Here is a 20,472-nt window from a genome sequence, read left to right on the forward strand (position 1 = left end):
AATATACCCTGTTGTATCTCTGTTACTATGTTTTCTAGATATGAACAATACAGATATTCCTTTGTGCTATTTTGTGTACAAATGATTTAGTTCTCTGTTTGGGGCCTTTTCAATTGATATGCACCTTTAAGAAAGATGTCCGTCTGAAAATAGCATCCAAAGATGGAAATAATCTTATTTTCAAAGTGACAGCAAGCTTAACTGGACTTTGTAGAGCCATCACATTTGTAAAAACATCTGAATGACCTTTCTGCAGCTATGATTTGTCATTTAAATAAAATATGTACATGTAAGTCATGACTTTCTGACAGGATTTCTGTGCAATAATGTATCAAGAATGAGGATGAGTTCCTTCAAAACACAAGAAAACATCTAAACACTACTGACTGATATTGAAAGCAATAAACAAATTCTTGTTGAAATGCTTTTATTTGAAAATTGTGAGAGAACTATATATCTATTTTGGTTTTTATGACTTTGTAGAGTCAGAGATAACAATAAATAAAGACAGTATCACAGTTACACAAAAATCTCTTCCTACAGTACAAAATGAAATAAAATAAACACAGTCACAGTTACAAAAGTTGTTGTTGTCTGCTTGAGTCAAAATAAGGCCCTCCACTAAAGGCACATAATGTTTGGAGACATTCACTGTCCAAATGCGATTCTAATACTTTCATAATGGTACTGCACCTTGTAGAGATGACTTCTGTGCAAATGACACATTTTGAAACAGCAGACAAAGTGAAATAAAAACCAACGTTGAATGGCATTTCACACATTCACTCTTTACAGTAAAATATTGTTTGCCTTCATGAGGCAGAAAGGTTCATCTTCTGATGGAAGGTCCTCTGCTATTTTTATTCTCTGTTTCCACAGATGTTCTTCAGCTTGACGTTCTATTTGTAAAAATAATCTCTCGTCATACATTTACTTTGCTTTTATGGTGCTTCTTTCTTTCTTTCTTTCTTTTTTTTTTTTTAAACAGTATTTGCAACGTCTGTAATAAGGCCTGCATTGAAGAAAGCATCTTGAAAAAACAAATGTACTTTTCCAGGCTCAATAAGTTCAAGTGGAGTCCATGGATGAGTGACATCCCAGCCTCATCTAAACTTGAGGTAGGCTGGTATGGAATAGTTGAAGAGCAGGAAGTCCATACGATAGAGGTTGTAGAGTTTCTTCTGGTAAAAAGGGCTGATGTTATGGAAGAACTGGGCTGCCATGTCTCCTGTAGTCCTGGTGCTCTTGGACGAGGCGGGGAAGCTGACCTGGTCCTCCACCCCGGCCAGCTGCAGCACGTAGCGGGAGTCCTGCTCCAGCGTCTCGTATTTCCCCACCACGTCATAGTGGATGAGGCAGGGGTGGCACAGCGAGTGCACCCGTTCCCAGTGCTCATTGAAGGGCTCCTCTCTCTGGGTGGCTGGGTCCACGAGGTAATACACAAACTCCTCGAAGGAGACGTCATTTCCTCTCTCCAGAGCCTCCGGCTGCGGGTCCGGCCTGTGCCGCCGCACAATCTTTGTGCCGTATCGTTTATGAAAAGCCGTGTTGTAGCTCCGCGTGAATTTGTTGCGGTAGGCGGACACCAGCCGCTCGAAGGGCTCGCGCACGAAGATGAACTTCAGGTAGGAGCGGAGACGCTGGTTGATCTGGGAGGTTGAGTACTCGGACAGGGTGCGCAGGTTTCCTGGGATGTGGGCCTCGTTGGCGGGGATGGCCAGCGGATCTGTGTTGGAGCCGGCTGCACCCGTCAGAACCATGAGCACCCGCTTCCAGTTGGTGCACGCCACTTTGGGCACGTAGCAGTACAGCAAGCCATGCTGGTCGTCCACGATGACGTGCTTCAGGTCTTCGGGGATGAGGACTCGGCGTTTGCGGGTGTAGGAGTGGCAGGCTTCCTCCAACAGCTCTCGTCGGCCCTGATGGATCGCCTGTACTGCTGATTCAATCTGCAGTGAGACAGAACAAAAAGACAATTCTGGGTTAGTTGTGCCCAATATTGATTTTGTTATAGTAGTAATGATCACTACATGAAAATTAGATGCGGCATCCTAGCTAGTCGAAGACGATGATTGTACACCATTAATCTGTTTCTGCCCCTAAAAAAGGAATTGTTGGTTCTGTATCAATTTTATAGAAGATGCAAACCAGACCTGCTTTATATGAAACGTGTTCATGCACAAATCCATAAAATCCAGTCTGCGGAAACCAAAGATCCACTACTGTAATTTGTGAGAGTGGGTAACTATAGTCGGATGCTTCGCCTCCGGAGGTCTTAAACTCAGTCCATCTCCTGCCATCTGCATGCAGCCTTAATAAAATCATGGGTCAGTCAGTTCAGCTTGGCCTCCTTATGGCACAAACGCCTTATTTACTTCTTTCACTCCATCAGGCTGGCTCTCCACAGCAGTGGTCGGAGCCCTGAGACTCTCAGTTTGAATCTGTGCCTTGACTCTATGTGTGGCTCTCTGTGTTTACTGGCAGACACTGGGCAATGAAGGAAACACCAGACTGGTCAAAGAGTGTAAGGCCAACACACCCACCACTCTCAGCAGTTGTGTGTGTGTGTGCGTTTACAACATCGTCTTTCCACCTCTGACTTTAATCTCTTCATCTGGGCTGTAAGCATGATTTCCTGCAGTTTTCTTAAAATAGACCAAGATGCACCACAAGACAAACACCAGTCGGGTTTACACTCTTTCAATTTGTAAATGAGAAGTTATTAGCTCTTCAAGTCACTTCATGGAGCCATATGCTGCCTCTCTTGTCTCAAAAATGTTCACTTCACCCTCATGGCTCTCATCCAACAGTGTTTCCAGCAGCAGCAGCAGCTTTATTGAACCCACTGTCCATCCTGTGCTTAACAGTGGAGTAGAGATGTGTCGTTAGCCAGTCACTGGTGAACATGTTCAGCAGCTTTGCTAGAGCCAGATGTTTCCCTCAGGAGTTTAAGCCTAACTAAACAGAGTGTTCACATTAAAAACTGATCAGGTGGCCAAAAACACAACCACAAATTAATGCTTATATTGTTTTCTACCAACTGGATGTAAACCAGCTGTTTTAAATATAGTAAAGTAGGGATGCACGATAACTCTCATAACCAATGCCGACAACATTTTCAATAGTCTTTATACACACCCGAGGTTAAAGAAGGCTAAGATGAAGTGAGTAAAGATGAATTTAACATTATAGCTCTGCCTCTGGATTAACCAAATAATATAACCAACATACCGTCATCACAACAAAAACGAGAAGTTATGACTCTTCAAAAATCAACATTTATTATTTTTATTTATTATTATTATTTCAAATCAACTTAAGGGGCAAACAGACTGAAAATGAGCAAAATCAAGGCAATGTTGTTACTGACAAAATTTTTTATTATCAGACTTAAAGCAGAAGTAAGCGGAATATTTGTGTTAATATAAGTCTTAAATAGTTCTATCTTCCGACAGCAATCACTTATATAGAGTGTTTGGTCTGAAACACGGGTCTGTCAGTCACTCTGCTCTGCTGTAAGCTGAGGAGAAAACTTTCCTTGTATCCTACAACCTTTATCCAATGAGGAGAGAGAACGGCATAAAGGGGCGGTCCTCTCTGTGTGTGCAGCCAAGGGATGCGCGTGAATGTGGTGACGTAGGGACGAGGACCAATAGATCCATGACGAGGGCGGGGACTGCTAACTCCATCTGCTGACAAGAAGTTAGCCAAAACCACCGGATCGGTGGTTTTTTAATCTTGCTGATAACTAATCATCTTTAATCTTGCTGATAACTAAGAGCCAATATCGGGCCCATAATTATCTGTACCGATAGTTATCATCCATCCCTATTTACAAATATAAATAAAAAATATGTAATAATATCAATCTCTCATTGATCCCATTCCCTGCCCGTTTCCATGTAGTGCTAAGCAGCTTCCTCCAGTTTGTGAAGCACTCAAGTGGAAGGGAACTAAGAAAATATCACAAGCAATTAAAAGTAAATGATGTCTGCTGGAGCTGGTTTGTTTTCTGGCGTGTACACCTTCCATCTCCTCACAAGGAGATTTAACTGGAAACAGCTGTTACTGAGCCACTTCAGCATTACTCTGCCTCCAGCTCACATGGATGAATATTAGAGAAGTTGTATGGATTTATAGAGGGATGAAGTGACTGTTCAGAGCCCCGCCCTGGGTGTTTATCTGAGAAAATCCCCTTTAATTGGCAAAATCCGCTCTGAGAAGCTGTAATAAACTTAACCACAACAGTCATTTTATGCGAACAGGCTGCTCTTTAGTGACTGATTCGCGTTTTCAGTATCAAATGTGATTTGGTTCCAGCGCAGAGGAGGCTGAAAAGTACCATTTTTCAATCCAAGTATCTGAGCACCCAGTGGTGCAGTGACGCTATTGTTGTGAATCAAAATACAAGAGATGCAGATGTACATAAACCCAGTGTAATTATAGACTCTGGGTGGAGAGCACACGGAACAGAGCTGACAACACTGAAAATCAAACACCAGACAGTATGTTAGTATAAGCTCCCAACACATCTCATACTCACTAACCTTCCCTAGAAAGTTCAGCACTCTTCAAGATAAATACACTAAATAGCCGAAATAAATAATCCCATCATTTACTGAGTTTCCCTGCAGGTCAGAATAATGTTAAACTCCATGGAAGACAGCCACCTTCTCCGCTACACCACAAACTAAGCTGATATCAGTTATATATATATATTTATTTATTCCATCCCTATCCAATATCTACTGATTGTAAGAGATAAAATTGATATCCTATCTATGGTGTTAAATACTCCCACTTCCTGTCACACTGTAACTGAATCTGTTGGCCTGTTAGTTTACACCCCTAAGCAGTCGATCATCTCTTTGTATCCCAGCCAACCAGCCAAACCTTTTTTTTTCTCTTTTTTTTTTTTAAATGAACAACATAGTATAAGCTTTATCCTCCAGAGCCTGTGAAACTGTGCAAGCCTTATGGCTGTGCAATAGATGTAGAGATATTTCAGTGTGGACCAAAGCGTTAGTTGTACTGTCAGTCAGAGCGGGAGAGTCTTTCCCCAAGATAACTTTATGAAGGCTGGAGAAGAACACATGGATTCAATTGCAATGGATTTGAGATGCTCAAGGCTGCATGCATTCATTCTTCTTCCATACTTTCCCCTTTACTCCTACACAGATTCAAGCACACTGGTTTGAATATATCATACACACACACACAAACGTTCTGGGGGCCAGTGGCTCAATAAAAAAACAGGACTCGAGGCCAGATTTACTGAGCTTTCTGTGCCTGAAAACTGATGTGACAATGCGCCTCAAACACACATGTTGCATTTATCAAGCGAGAGCAGCAGCAGACGGGAGCCGCAGTGTGAATGACATTTGTGTGTCTCTTTCTCCTCGTTGCGTTTGCAAAGCGTTGCATGAATAACAAGAAGAGACACGTTAACAGAGAAAGACAACCAAGTGTTCTATTGGATTTACTGACAGCACACTGTTACTGTCAGTCCTGCAGGGAAAACTCTCTGCCTCTGAAACAAGCGCATAACCATAGAGCCAGGAGACAGGATTTACAGGAGCCACAGGGAAAATTACAGTGGGAAAGAGCTGTGCATTAAATACAGGCTTCTATAAAGCTAAACCCAAACTGAAGATGTTGAGCTATGATTGATTAACTCAAAGTGTGATTATCGTTGTGGTTTGTGTTCAACAAATGTGAATTTGAACTTTAAAGATGTAAGAATGTGTCTCCACTTCCACCTGATCTGTCTATGTATACGGTGGGAGTCAATGTTCAACAAATGTTACCTGATCTTTATCTAAGTCACAAGTGTAGACAAACACTCTGTGCTTAATGCACAAATAATTAGTATTTTTTTTAAAGAAATGTTAACCAGCACCAATGAATCCTTTCAACCTTCAGCCGTTACTCTGGTTTTCCGTTTCAGCTCCGTGAGCAGATCAGATATCAGACATCAACACTGTGTTGTGCTTGTGTCAATATCAGCTGGGCGCCCACCTCCATAGAGAAGAACCACAGACACTACTTTTTCCAACTGTGGACTGACGAATATCTGAACTCTTGTGGGATCTCTTCTTCTCTCATAAGGCCCGGTTTACGTCATTTACAAGTCAAAGTAGTGTTGACCCATATCTCCGATCTGAATTTCCTGACTGGACACTGTGAATGTTTGAATAAGGACAAGTACAATACAATGATTGTGTGTTTTTTTAGTTTGCTATGTTCATATCTGTAACTTGGATGAAGATCTGACCATATTTCAAGACAAAGTTACGGTATACAATAACGCAAAGGATTCCAAATTGTTCACAATGTTATCGCTTGTTATCCAATATAAATCCCACCTCTGAACTGTCCCAGTGAGCTCTTGTTTACGGGCAGTATCAGAGCAATGACCTACTGCACACACACAGATCTCACTCTGTGAAGCAACCATGCTCACAAGCCAACATAATAAAGCTGTTGATGTTTTAGCATTGCATCCTCTAGGGGACCTAAATAAATATGCATAGAAAAGTTTGTTGTAAAAGTATCTCACTCAAAGTGAAAATGGACACGCAAATGAAATTGTCAGGCCATCACCAGGTCCCAGGGGTTTAGGGAACCCTTCCACTTCAAAACGCACAGACAGTTCACAAATAATGACGATACACTTTTTTTTATTTTTCACCAACAAAAACAGACTCTATAAAAACTGCTTAGACAATGATGTCATCCGTCCTTTAGAAAGGAGGATGGCTGCTTTCACTAGTTATGAGTTACCAGGCTGACAGAAGCAGTAATAATGCAGGTATTCATTACTTTAATTGTGTATTTATTTGCTCCAGAGGGCCACTTCAGCCTCAGGCAACCACAGCCACTGTGCACTGGACACTCATAAAATCTGTCTCCAACCAGACTGAGCTGCTGAACATGAGAACACGCACACTCCTCCCAGAGAAGACCACATTAAAGGCCCTGGGCCGTCCTGCTGTAAAGTCAGGACATACTGTACAACAAAACTGAAACTGTAACTGATCATGTGTTGTGTAATTTGTTCATCAGCTGACAGTGAAGAAATTATTTGCACTGTAAAAATGTTATGGCCTCCAACAGGGATTTTATTGATCATTATCATTTATTTTTCTATTCTATTATCTGTGGTGTTTAAACCGATAAATCGTGTTGCAGGCGCGTTGTCTACCAAGAAAAATAGGAAACAATGACACAATTGACCATGAATGCAGCAGAGGGAGTAACTAATAATGTAAAACTCATGAAAAATATGGTACATGACTACGACGTACACAAAGCTATGTTGCCTTTGAGAACATTGTGTACAAGAGGGAGGGCTGCGTTATTGTAGGTTTCATGGCTGTACACTGAAATCTGGGCAAGGATCAGCTGCCCTGTTTCATCTTAAAACATCAACAACTATCAACACGACACACAACATGTGAAATTTGATCTGAAAAACTCAATTTGTCAGACATCATACGTGTCTGTTCACCGTTTATCCCCACAAAAGACAGAAAGGAACAGGTTTCAGTTTGGGACATGTGCCGATGGTGACATTTATGGGCTGGGCACCACATCCACATCACAACACTGCATATTAGAGCAGTGACGACTATGACGACAAGAACTCAGCTGCTGCTCAGCACAACTTTCATTTTATCTTTTCATTATTGCCAATTTAAGCTCAATCTCATGGTTTTAACAACTCACATTAAATAGATGTGTTTCCAAGCAACATTGTCATTAACAGCTTATTCATAGTTTAATTTGAAGAATTACTTTTTGTGCCTTTGTGATTAAACCTGTGCGCCGGCTGATGTCTTGGGGAAATGCCGACCATTTCTTGAAGCTAACTTTATGTAGCCTTTGTAAGCATCTTCGTTACTACTAGCTGCCATTTCTCACTGGATTTCTGCTTGCTATGTTAGCTTGCTAGCTTTAGGTAAGGGCAGGCATGTTTTAGAAAATGCTAGCAGGATGCAGCACATAATATTCATCTTTTCACAGTGGTTTGACTAATTTCCAGTTAGGTGCTTAACTGCTAAGAGCTGAAAATATCCATATTTAGGCAATCATGAGACCTTTGGAGGCATTTTCCAGAACATGCATACTGGATTGTTTGTAAACAGGAAGCTTGAGAAATAGTCTTAAGTTTAAACTTTATTAACCATTAACCCTACTCCTTTTTCCCAGAGTCAGCTTAGTTTATTTTTTAAATTTTACTTCCTCTTCTCCGTCTCAGTGGCAAGACCTTCATAATCCAATCTCATGGCACTTGACTTGTCTTGCAATATCTTTTCTAATGAAATCGTCAAATCAGACCCCTACGGAATTCATTTCCATTTCATCAAATATCTGGCCAAGTCTGCTTGTTGTTAATGCTATCTGTTGGTTATTGTTTTGGCCTGTCCTTGCAATGCCCTGATGTACCCGGCTACAGTGCCATGAGTAAGGATCATAATGTCCTCCTATCAATACCTTTGCCAAAACGGCTTGTCTGAATGTATCCAATTGAGTTTCTAGTCATAAAATATGTTGGTATTTTTGCCCAAATATGTAAGCCTGTGTACTTATGAATAAGTCTAGGCTCATCCTTAATTAAGAGAGGCATTACACATTGTAGCAAAGTCAGGGAGCTGTGGTAAAAGAGGACTGACCTGGTCACCATCACCATAAAGTGTCTGTAGAGGGCTTCTCCTTGGCTTCTGCCCACTGCTTCTTTCACCGTCCGGCTCTGAGGCTGAGGAAAAACAAACATTTTAAGTATTAAATATATTGTGCTGGATTAACAAGAATAAAGTGGCTTCACTGACCATTGGAGAGAAAATTGTGAATTATTGATATCTTTCTTTGGAGTATTGAATTGTAGGTTTAAAATATGGCTGTTAAATGCAGGCACCTGTCAAGAGTGAGCTCAAGCTCAAATATCAGACATGAATAATAAATAAATTAAATGCCTAAAACAAAACAAATCCATCATAGAAAGAAGAAAAACAATATACACTGTGATATGCATTTACAATTATATTGTAGTATTGTGTTCACGTTTTAGATGGATCTTACTTTGAACCATGCCCTATCAAAGACTGCACTGTGCCACTTGACTTAACACTGGAAAAAACAGATTTGTTCAAATTTGGAGATTAAACAGCAATGACACCAGGAATGAAAAATGTTGCATGTGAAGAATAAAGCAAATTTTATTGGTTTGTTATTGCCACAACTTTATCTGCTCCAGGGCGCTTGTAATGACAGATAAAAAAAAAGATTTTGGCAGGTCAGAACGTACAATTTTCTATATTTAAAAAGTTACTTTTGTCAGTCTGCGGGTCGAAGAGCAGCAGGGAGAGAGAAGCCTAGAAATTGTCTGGGTATGTTGAGAAGGACTGCTGGGAAGCTTGTGCTATTGTTTTCAGGAATAAGTTTTCACTCAAGTATCAGATTGCACAGATGCACAGGGTCACGGCACGGTTTCACTGTCTGGACCTTGAATTTGAGCCACAGGGGTGATCTTAGAGGTCACCAGATTCTGCTGTACTTTGTAACAATGAAGTGTTGGCTTAAAGAGACTAAAATTAACTTCATCCTGAATAGTTTGAGACAAAATATGACCCCTGCAACTGTGTTATTATAGAAAGAGGTAAGGAGATGGTTTTTTTTCTTTTTCAAATTTGTTTAATATGCACAAAAACAAAGTGTAAGATCAACAATTTGCAGATTTAAAGGAGGTAACTTGAGGGACTATTTCTTGGAAAGGAGCAGTGGTCAAACTTTACAGTACTGTGTAGGTAAAGCATGGATGATCTGTTGCCAATTTGTTTTACTGTTGCATGTCATTGCCATACCAAACATCTGGTCCAAGAACTTCCACATCTGGCAGAGTCTGGCAGACATCCTCCTGTTCTGACGGACAGCCAGACAATTGTGTGTATGTGCCAGGATTTGCCCAGGTGTGGAAGTAACCTCTTAAAATATGGGTCAGATTCTGGTCATTGAACCAGCAGCATAACATGCCTAGGGCCTAAGTATGTGCATGATTTATTTTGCTATCCAGGATTTCTACATTACTAAAAACGTATGTATGAGTATGGTCCCATATAAAAATACACAAAACAACCAATTAGCCAAGCTTGTGGATGGAGCCTACAGATTGGTAGCAGGGAAAACCAGTGCGCTTGGCTCCGTCTCAAAGTAAAGAAATCTGCCTGCCTACACTGACATCTTTTAAGCTAGCTGACTAACATGTTGGACCTTGTTAGACCCTTAGAAGTTAAGCTGCTGCATGTGCCCTTCCTTCATAGTGAGCAGACAAGGACATCTTAATTACATTATTAGACAAAGAAATTAAGGTTTCTTCTGTCACCACCTCTCAGATTCTTGCTTATTGTACTGAGACTGATGACACTGCCAACTTGATTGTGCTAGTAAGATAAACTAAATAACCTCCGTGGTCATTAATCATTCTAAACACAATTGAGCTTCTCTGCAGTCACTGAGATTGCCTGGGTGTTTTCTTATCTGCATTTCTCTTCATTAAAGCAACACTTTTCAAAATGATGAAGTAATGAAGCGATAACCCAATCAAAATAAGACACTTCAGGAAATTGCCTGAATCTCCTCCAAGTCTATTACTGCCTCATAAATCAAATGCAAGACATTATTCCTGATATCTGAACTTCTCTTGATCTGTTCATTCTGTATAACTGGACAGTGGCAGCACACCGTGACTCAGTAACACTTCACAGAATCAAGCCGTTCCCTGCAGCTGAGTTCATAGATCATCACCTGGATGTTGAATTTGGGTTTACAATAAAATCATTAGCTTGAGGCAAAAAAAAAGAAGTTAGAAGCACACATGTTCCTGTTCGTAACACAGGTGTCTTCACTGAGATAAGATAGTTACTGAATCAAAGAGCAGTCATTCAGCAGTGTTCAAAATCCCATTAACTTCAGCATGTTTGCAAACTTAAATAAGCCAAATCTTATTTTATACTGTCATTCAAGTCCAAGGTTGCACATGCCTACAACAGCATTTACAGATACAAAGGATTTAATGCTAATTAACGTTGGCATTAAAGCCTTTAAATCAAGCATGGAATTAATTTAGCATTAATTCCAGAGCCAAATGTCATGACAATGATGCAGTCTCACAAGTAAGAAATAAACCAACAGGCTGGCAGCACATTGGTATAGCCTAATATTCAGACAAGAAGACGACTTACATAGTGACCATGTTTCTATGCGTGCACCTTTTTCTTTACTGTGATGAGGCAGTGACCAGGTCAGTCATGGGTGCCAGCCAAGCAGCTTACGAGCTGTAAACCCAGTGACACACTCCCGATGAGGACAAGACATGTACAGTGGTGACCAATGATAAACTGAGATTGTGTTAACCAGTATAGATCACTTAATGCCTTTCAGAATATTTGTGTGCTAGCTGCTTTTATTCTAGGAGGTTTTGTATTCACTTACTGAATTCAGACCTGACCTGAACTGAATTTTTTCTCTTTTTTTTGGTGCCTTTATAATTGGTTTAATTGAAGGAACATAAGAAGCATGAAGGGACTAAGTACATATTTGTGATTGCACTAAACAATGCTAACTGAACTGATGTGGCTTTTAAGCTGCTGCTAATGCTATCAGGCCAGGCTAGTATAGCTACTAGCAAGTCAGCGATTTTCTCTACAACTGCTCTTTACCTGCCGTTTTGTTCGCAGTTTCATTTAACAGAAAGTTACTGAAGAGGAATGAGAAAAGCTAGTGAGCTAGATGACAGTAGGCTATGCAATAAAACTTGCTAGTTTGGCTTTGTCGTTAACTTGAGAGTAATCACAGTTTTTTAAAGAGGGACATTACCATCAAATTCTGTCTCATTAGAGTTAACACTATTCACCTTTTGTGGAAGTTTTTACCTCAACAGTTCATGACAAACTTAAAAGTTACAAAAGCTTCTTCCACTCTGAACTCTCTGGTTCTCCATCCTGTCAAAAGGTCAACAAGTTGAACTCAACGGGAAAACTTAAGGCCTGGTTACACGGAGCTAATCCACCAATTGCTGCTATAATTACCCTACTGTTTTACATGCTGGTGGACTCTGTCTTAATGTTAATAATTCACAGTGTGCGGCTAATGAGCTAAAACATGGATTTAGGCTACTGCACAAAAATGGGTCTTATGTCATGGACAAGTGGATTTTGGTTATAATTAATTTTAATGAACATAATTCAGGTGGAAGTTGGCAAGATGTTGCTTTTATTATTATAACACAGGAAATTATTATTTGAGATAATCTTCTTGTTTAGCACATTCACCTGTGCGAAGAAGCCAAACGTTGTCTTATTACTGGAATGAGCCGAGTCAGAGATGCTGCTAGATGCGGCTGCCAAAGAGACGTTTTCTCCTCCTCCTTGAGTTACCAAGGTGATGCGAGAGACAGTACACCGACTTATTTGACCTGTTTTCTAAACACATTACCACTTCCTTATGGAAACTACCAGCAAGTCAAGGAAATATTTCCTACAGGACCACTCCCAGAACCAACTCCCCTCCCTTGAATGAAGCGCCAGTCAGCAAAGGTAACGTCTGAAATCATTTAGGAACTGACAAACAGCAGGCAGCAGACTGTGAGTGTTTCAGCAACAAGCTGAGATCACACGCTGAAAGACTGCATTGTGTGTCATCACTCCTTTGCTAATGTGGCAAGGCAGCAAGTGAGGAAATTTACAATCTCCATTTTTACGAGGCATTTAACCAAGTATCGGATAATAGTATATAAATTATTAAAATCTAGTCTTCAAGCTGAACAGCTGGATATCAGGGGAAGGGGAAAATTGGATAGTGTACACTGTGAAGACAAAAAAAAGCTAAGAAGAAATGTAGTGTCCCCAGAAAGTTGAAGAAACTGCAACAAAGACACACACACACAGCTTCTACAGCTATATGGACTCAAACCATGTGCTATTCTAAGCAAACACAGTCTCAGCTGTTAGCTCAAATTCCTCCAGTGAAAAGATTCACCAACCCCACCTAAGGACTGTTCAAAGGAAGGAGTAGTCCTGTTGATTTAACCCTGTCTAGACCCAAAACTCTGCAGCATTCCTCCGTGCTCTTACAGAACCGAAGGCCTTAGGAAATGCAAAATATAGAAAGGCTGATGTGTGTTCCTCCCTTACAGGCCATAAACGGAGCTCTGTGTTTAGGTCCCACTGGGAAAACTGGGGCCCCCTCCCCGCCTCCTTGGCCTCTCCTGCCAAAGAGCAGCTTTACTGAGAGACACACTGTACAAGGGGAAGCCTAATCCTTTTAGGCCACAAATGTGTGTCTAAAGGGTGTTAGTGCAAAAGCAGAGCCATATGGGTGGTGTAGTGTCAGTTTATTGAGTCTTTAGAAGAATGTATATGCAGATGTGCGCGATGAGTCTTTCTGATCCTGTTCATAGAACTAGAGCTACAAGAGACTGATGTGCATTTTGGGGGGATGACACACTAGTTGGCTCTCCATTTGGTATCCAGATGCATCCCTCCAGAGCACCTGCACCTCAATGCTCAATTGTTTTTGCAAATCATTGTTGCAAAGGATGAAAAACACAAGTCAAATTATTTCTGCACATCGACATAGCATGCAGCTGTTGGTGAGCAGATGTACAAAGTTGTGTCATCTGCTCGTCTGGATGCTCTCCAGTGTTCAAATCATTAACTGGAGAGCTGATTGCCCGACACCCTGCTGCAGCGCTTTAAATCTGCACTCCGTCACGTGCCTAATCATGTGTTTCAAGCGGGGAGTACTGGTCAGTTTTTTGGAACGCCCTGTGTTTGCTCAAGGAAAAGCAGAATTTTGCATAATCTGGAAAAAAAACAAACAAAAAGAAACACAAGCAAGGGCAAGAGTCTACCGCCAGGCTGGCAGCTCTGTGAGGCTGTGAGCACAGCGGTGCCTTAACTTAATGCTACCAGCAGCAAACACACTCATAATAACAAGGTTAACATTTTTCCTGTAGGTCATGACAAACATGACCTACAGGAAAAAGAAAACAGAACAGGTCCATTATTACAAGGATTATTCCAAGATAGTTGCAGTGCTTTTTAGTTAAATTGCTAGAATCAGCCATAACTTTTTTGTTATGCATTGATACCAAGTAGTGTTGTTTTTGTAGCCATTGTGCGAGTGGTAAGACTCAGTAGTAGTTCAGTTTACAGACTAAGTGTGATATATCTGTCAGAAATTGCCAATGGTTACGATTCAAAATTACAACTAGGGAGATTATCTTTACTGTTGTTTGTTCAGAAAGTTCAGGACAAACTGAAATTCTGTGGCCACATGAAAAAGTATCCTCAAGAGGATCGTTTTAAAAATCTTATTGCTTTGAGCCAAAAATGTCACATGGGTCTCCAAAACAATTAGGAGACACTGTGGATAGGATAAAAATACTTAACTGAGCAACATAAACAGAAAAAATACCGCAAGTCAAATCACTTGAGGATATCTGTTCTGTGGACAGATGGTCTTAATGAAATTGATAAAAAAGAAAAAGAAAAGTATTTGCTTAATCATCAGCCCCCTCTGAAGCTCTGTGTCATGAATATATACGGCTGGATGGAACAGGAGGCCGCCTCTGGCCTGTCATCAGATAGCCTGAGACGGCTGAGGATCTGACAGGCCTGTTGGCAGAGGGATGTGGAGGCAGAACCGATTTCAACTGGCAACTGTGGCAGGTATCGTATTATTAGGTCACACACTGTTCCTTTGTGGGTGTTTTGTTCGGTCTCTTTTTCTCTTTTTTCCCCCATTATAACTTGGATGAAATCACATCAACAAGTCTTCATGAAGAGACAGGCATTGGTCTGATCAGATGAGACTCTTTTCACAACTTCCACTTCCAATGTCCTGCATGAGAGATGCCCTGGAGCAAATTGGGGTTTGTGCACGACAGGTGTCGCAATGAAGATGGAAGTAGGAACAGTTAATTTTTATTACCCTCATGTCCTCCTGTCAAGTCCAGACACAGCAGGTATGGGGTGGGGATACCTCTGCTGTACAGGGATAATCACATCTACCCCGAGGCCCAGACGGTCCAAACAGGTTCTGCTTGTAATTCAATACCAAGAACTGGCTACCTGATAACCATCTGCTCACATCTGTGACTGTTACTGACAACATAATTCATACTGCTGTTTTTTTTATAGAGTATATATATTTCCAGACGGGATGTATAGGAGAAGAGCCGGACAATGCTGAAACACATAACACACACCACATTCCAGACTGTGCTGCACCACAGTCTTCCTCCTCTTCACTGCTTGTGTCTCTGTAAACTTTATGATGAAACCACAGCTGCCCTTGTCGTAAAGACACCACACATCGCAAAAAAACACTTTATCTTACTGAGTCACTTCTTTGGAGACAGAGTCAAAAATTCCTGTCATTCTAAAAACAAAAATCTGCCAGAGTCGAGACAAGTTGACATTTTTGAAACCCAGGCTTCTTGTAATAATTCAGATGAAGGCATCTGTTTTTTTTTTTTTGTAAAAAAAACCCCACTATTTCCATTTTCTGGGTCTATGACAGAGCAGCACACACAACATGTACTAGAAACCCACCGTTTCTATGTAATTATCCTAAATTTAAAATAGCGCTGTGTATCCTGCACGCAGAACAGAAGACTACAATTGAAAAACAAGACAGTTTAACACTGTGTGGCTCTAACATGGCAGCGTATTCCTTTGTTATATTATGTGCCTGCCTCTCTTGCAGCTTTACATAGTCTTTGAACAAACAATATGACCTTTACCCCAGATGGAGCAGGAGAAGGATGGTGTATCTGAAACCAATTTAAAAACCCTTTAAAGCTGATAGGCAGGTTTTAATGCCTGAAACCTGAGATGCCTTCTATGTACACTCAAGCTATGTGACATAAAAACACAGAGCATGCCTCCTAAATCAAAATATATTTAGTCTTGGTTTTTATATATGCATTTATTTGCACATGATTGCAGCGTACATATCCTGCGTCTCTTCGTGGAGCACGCCCTCGTAAATTAACCCCTGACGTCTGCAAGATGCAATTACGCACATCAACAGTGCCTTGGCATTAATGAGGGCGTTTGAAGTGAAGTCAAGAGAAAATAAACCGCAACACCGAGCGGCTGCTGTGCGTGTTTTAAAAAGAAACCTACAGAGGTTGCTGCCGCTGTCATTTTTGTTGATCTTACCGTTACGACAACCTCCCCCTGTGTTGTTAACATGTTTGTTGCGGTTGCGTTGTGCAAAATCAGCAGTTCCCATATTAAACATCCCTCATTGGCCAGGGATGATTTAGGTTTCTAGTTTAATCCTCCAGGTGCACATGAAGACGACAGTAAAGTCTATGAACAACACAGCTCGCAGCACTGCTACTTATCTCGTGCTGCGGTCGAAAAGACAAAAACAATCTCCTGTCTTAACCACCACGGAAAGATGTGAAGGAGAATTCATCCGGACTAAGGGCTGGGAGAATCTGACAGCACTTAATAAACTAGGATTTCTTCTTTCACCAACTTTATTCATAACACATTATTTCATAAGGTTTTACTGGCCAATCATGCAGGGATTTCCTTTTGAAGCTACACCGCTGCATCTAAAAGTTACAGCCACAGGGGATTGTGGATTTCTCTTCTCCTTTTGTAAAGCAAGTTTCAGTGTTTCCTGTGGTAAAAGCAGATTAGAGCATTTAGAGAATACGACCAACTCATATCATGGCTGTTGCCTAATCCCAGGTCATGACACCCTGTTAGGAATCTTCCACCACACCAAACACAAAACTCAAAAAGTCCCTTGACAGCTTTTGAAACTACAAAATATGAAGAAAAAAAAATATATATATCTCTATCAGTCACCTTGACAAGTAGATTTTCTTACTTACAACATAAATCAACCAGATGCTTTTATACTTCAACACAAGAATTTGTTCAAAGTTTAGAAATAACACTGGTTAAAGGTGGGAGCATGGAGGGCAGTACACCATGACTGGTCAAGTGAAGCTCACTTATGATTGGTCAAACAGATGCACTCTCACAACTCAACTACACACAACAACAAACAACAACATAGCAGTGTGTTCTGCTTTTTAGAGTGAAGAATAATGGAAAGTGGATATTGGACACATGTGTAAAAATGATAACTACACTTCCGTCGCCTTTTCAATGAAGTACGTCTGATCCCTCAGAGTTTGTATAAGGAGATCATCATTGACCACCTCTGGGGGCCGGTTTAGGTATTCAAGACTGGTTTGTAGTGTTAGGACAGTCTCAGTCCATAGAGAGTGAGACTGTTTCACAAAAATAAAGACTGACCAATCTCATCTCATCAAAACACAATAGACAGTAGACACCTCACCATCCCACATCACATGATGTAATGACAACATGGTAATTAGTGACACGCATGTGCAGTGCAGTAAAAAACAGAGAAACAATTTCATAATTTGTGCCTTGCCAACACTGTAAGGGAGAAAGTGATGAGACCATATATTTTATTTCGATCTTTTCACTTTTTGCTCAATTTCTCCCGAAAACACCCATGTGACCGGTCAATTCTTCCAAAGGACATGTGCTTTCTGCCTGAGTCAACAGAGCTGAGTGAGTGATTACTCTGTTGGCCTTTTGAAACCCTGGATTCATTGTACCACAGTCCGGTTTAAGTCAGTTTAGGAACTACACTGCTTTGTTTCCAGATACATTTAAGTGTAAATGTCCACCTATGGACACAGTCATAGTCAAGGTCTGCAAGCTCTGGAAAGGTTTGGGTTATGAGAAAATCCATGTACTGAGTCATTAAGCTCCTGTAGTGGAAATGTTGCTCCTGGCTTGTTGTGTTGTCACAACAAACAGTTTGACTCTTAATAGCAGCAGCAACACAAACTTGACTAACATTAATGATGCCTCTGATTGGGAGTCTGTTCAAGTTTCCATTTCAGACATGGCACTAGTGAGCCAGCATGTACAACAACAAGGCTGTCAGTCACGTTGACAATGACATGCCTGGATGTCATCTCCAATGCAAGTGTCCACAATATGACACTTTTCCTCCCCATTTAGTAAAAGAATGAATCCTGGAGAAGGTGATGTGTGAAAGGACTTTTTTAGGACAGGAGGGGAAAAGCACAACCAGCTACTGTAAATGAGACATCACCACCAGATCTACTCAACAGTGGACAACCATTCAGGGGACTCAAGGTTTTCTCTTTAACCATGAATGCTTCCAATAACCACTTTTTTTCTTAAGTAGTGTAGCAGCATGTTTCTGCAAATACCTCTTAGTATGATGGTATGGAATCATCCAGATGGTCCCAATAACTCTGGACCGTCTAGATGTGTGTGTGACAGCATCACACACATCCAGAACTGAGCGACCTCTCTCAGAAATCCTCCTAACAGCATGGGCTATAATGTGCTTTTTTAGCCTGTGATATAGCCTGGGCATGTCTGAATGAGGCCATTGTATGTGGCAGAGAGAGGGCCCTGGAAGAGGTGGAAACAGATCTCAGCGAGGGCCAACCCCGCTACCAGCCAGCTGCAACTTCTCCCAGCCTTCCTCCACGTAGCAGAGGAAACGCTCTGCTAATCAGTTTGGTAATGAAACTGTTCCTCAAACAAGATGGGAAACTTTTGACCCAGGGCTGGTGTAGAGAGAGAGGGATGAACATGATGGTCCAGAGGGAAAAGACTGTGAAAATATCCATAGAGATAGACGCAAATCCCTTAATCACTTCTTCATTTTTTCCCCCCTCATCCATGCACTTAGTGATAACTGTGATGGGTTATCACTGTGCCCTACAATACTGACAGTAGCCTATACCACATTAATGCAAAGTCGATTTAACATTAACAGTCCTTAACACTATGTGACCAGCTGATGTGATACTGTGAACTCCTGAGATACAATACTTTACTGTCATTTCCCAGCTTGGGATCAATAAAGTATCTATCTATCTTTGTAATGGTGTAATAGCCTACCTATAGATCAACAGATTCAAACACATATTTAGGAAAAATAGCATCTTTTATGGGACTAAGATTGTGGAATTTAAATTTTGCTTTTACAATCTACAAGCCCTCTTACTGTGCCCAGTGTTCTTTTGTGTGTTTCCACAAAATGTACATGTTAATTCTAATTTACTTGAATTTATTTTGTTGTTCATACGTAAGAAATTGTTTTAGGTCACATCTACTGACAGAAATGAAGTGACAATTAATGCAATAATAATGTGTAACTTATTTATGTAGTTTTGGTGGAGATTTGTTATATTTATAGGCTATTCATCGTTTCTTTATTAAGCTTTTAGACTAATTCCAGGAGAAAATTGGGCTTAATCTGAGTGCAAATCAGTGCATATATGTTGGTCCAACCAGAGGGAGGGTTGGAGGCAAGTTACAATGAAATGAACATAAGAGGTTCTGCTCACCTGGCTTCAGATTGCTGTTAAAGTAGAATATGACCATGATGAAACAGCCCAAAAACAAGGCGAAAACCATCCGAATGACTTTGGGTTTCCTCATCCTGAGTCTCTGGAAGCGAGCGAGGAGCCGACCCGACTCCTGCCACGGTTCATGCGAAGAGGAGGCGGTTTTTGTTCTGACAGGCGTTGTCTTACTTTATCACCGATAAGAGCATCGATCCGGCTCGTTGACCTTTGCTGCTGATTATTATTATTATACTGTACATCATTGCATGTCTAGCCTGGAGGTCTTCGCAGCGGAGACCCGGGAGTGGAGGCGAAAGACGGAGCGAGAGGAGCCGGGCTTCAGGCTCGTCTCTCCCCGGTACAGTGCCGCTGTTGTCGGCTGGTGCAGAGAAAGTGGATCAGGTCGCTGCAGTCCGAGCACAGGCCGCCGCTCTGTTTGTGTAAAGGGGGGATTTATGCACCCGAGCAGACGTTTGGTCGACTCTTTAACCCCTTTCTGCCCAAACACTGGTCGACTCGGCAGCGCCTCTACACGCTGTGGTCCAGCTGGAGGACGTGTTTGTCATTTCCGGAAAGACTTTTCAAAATAAAATAAAAAGAATAGCTAATATTTAAAAAAAAAATAAAAAAAATCCCACATTGGCTGAAAGGATTACAACCATAGACTCCTTGTACCAAATGTAGAAACTGTAAGAATAGCCTATAAATGTTGAGTCTCATAACAATAAAATCCCAAACTTGCAGGTATAGGCCTATTAAAAAGTGAGAACAACACTCCACAGCTATAGCCTAAACGCTGCAAAGAAAGAATCAGTCACTTAATGACATGATTGAGTATATGCATTAAATTAGCTACATACATTAAAAACAAAATTAAAAATAAATCAGAAACTTTAACAAAATTCTACCCTAATAGACTACTGACATGAATTGCTTTTATTGGAATTAGATTTTAGCCATACTGTGGTGTTGGTAGCCTACTTTCATTTCACAGGAAATTCTCCACTGCATGGATG

At 41.0% G+C, this 20,472-nt stretch overlaps 1 protein-coding gene across 1 annotated transcript; it reads right to left on the reverse strand.

Moving 5' to 3' along the window:
- Window positions 1–410: 410 nt before the first annotated feature.
- On the reverse strand, window positions 411–19,990 carry LOC146987269 (carbohydrate sulfotransferase 11-like). The gene is made up of 3 exons (XM_085776488.1): window positions 19,457–19,990; window positions 8,676–8,758; window positions 411–1,949 (listed from the first exon to the last, which is right to left on the reverse strand). Exons 1-3 carry the CDS (start codon window positions 19,548–19,550, stop codon window positions 1,104–1,106), a joined length of 1,023 nt encoding a protein of 340 aa, XP_085632614.1. The 5' UTR covers window positions 19,551–19,990; the 3' UTR covers window positions 411–1,103.
- Between the last annotated feature and the right edge of the window lie 482 nt (window positions 19,991–20,472).

This window comes from Trachurus japonicus, chromosome 5 (assembly GCF_045865225.1).
Source record: "Trachurus japonicus isolate A0001 chromosome 5, Traja_1.0".
NCBI classification, from domain to species: Eukaryota; Metazoa; Chordata; class Actinopteri; order Carangiformes; family Carangidae; genus Trachurus; species Trachurus japonicus.

Bases quoted from the DNA above. Each gene is read 5' to 3' on its own strand.
- LOC146987269 (XM_085776488.1), bottom strand. From the start codon at position 19,550: ATGAGGAAACCCAAAGTCATTCGGATGGTTTTCGCCTTGTTTTTGGGC. The intron at 8,759-19,456 runs GTGAGCAGAACC...GTTTTTCCTCAG, and splicing joins TAACAGCAATCTGAAGCCAG to CCTCAGAGCCGGACGGTGAA. The intron at 1,950-8,675 runs GTCAGTCCTCTT...GTCTCACTGCAG, and splicing joins TTTATGGTGATGGTGACCAG to ATTGAATCAGCAGTACAGGC.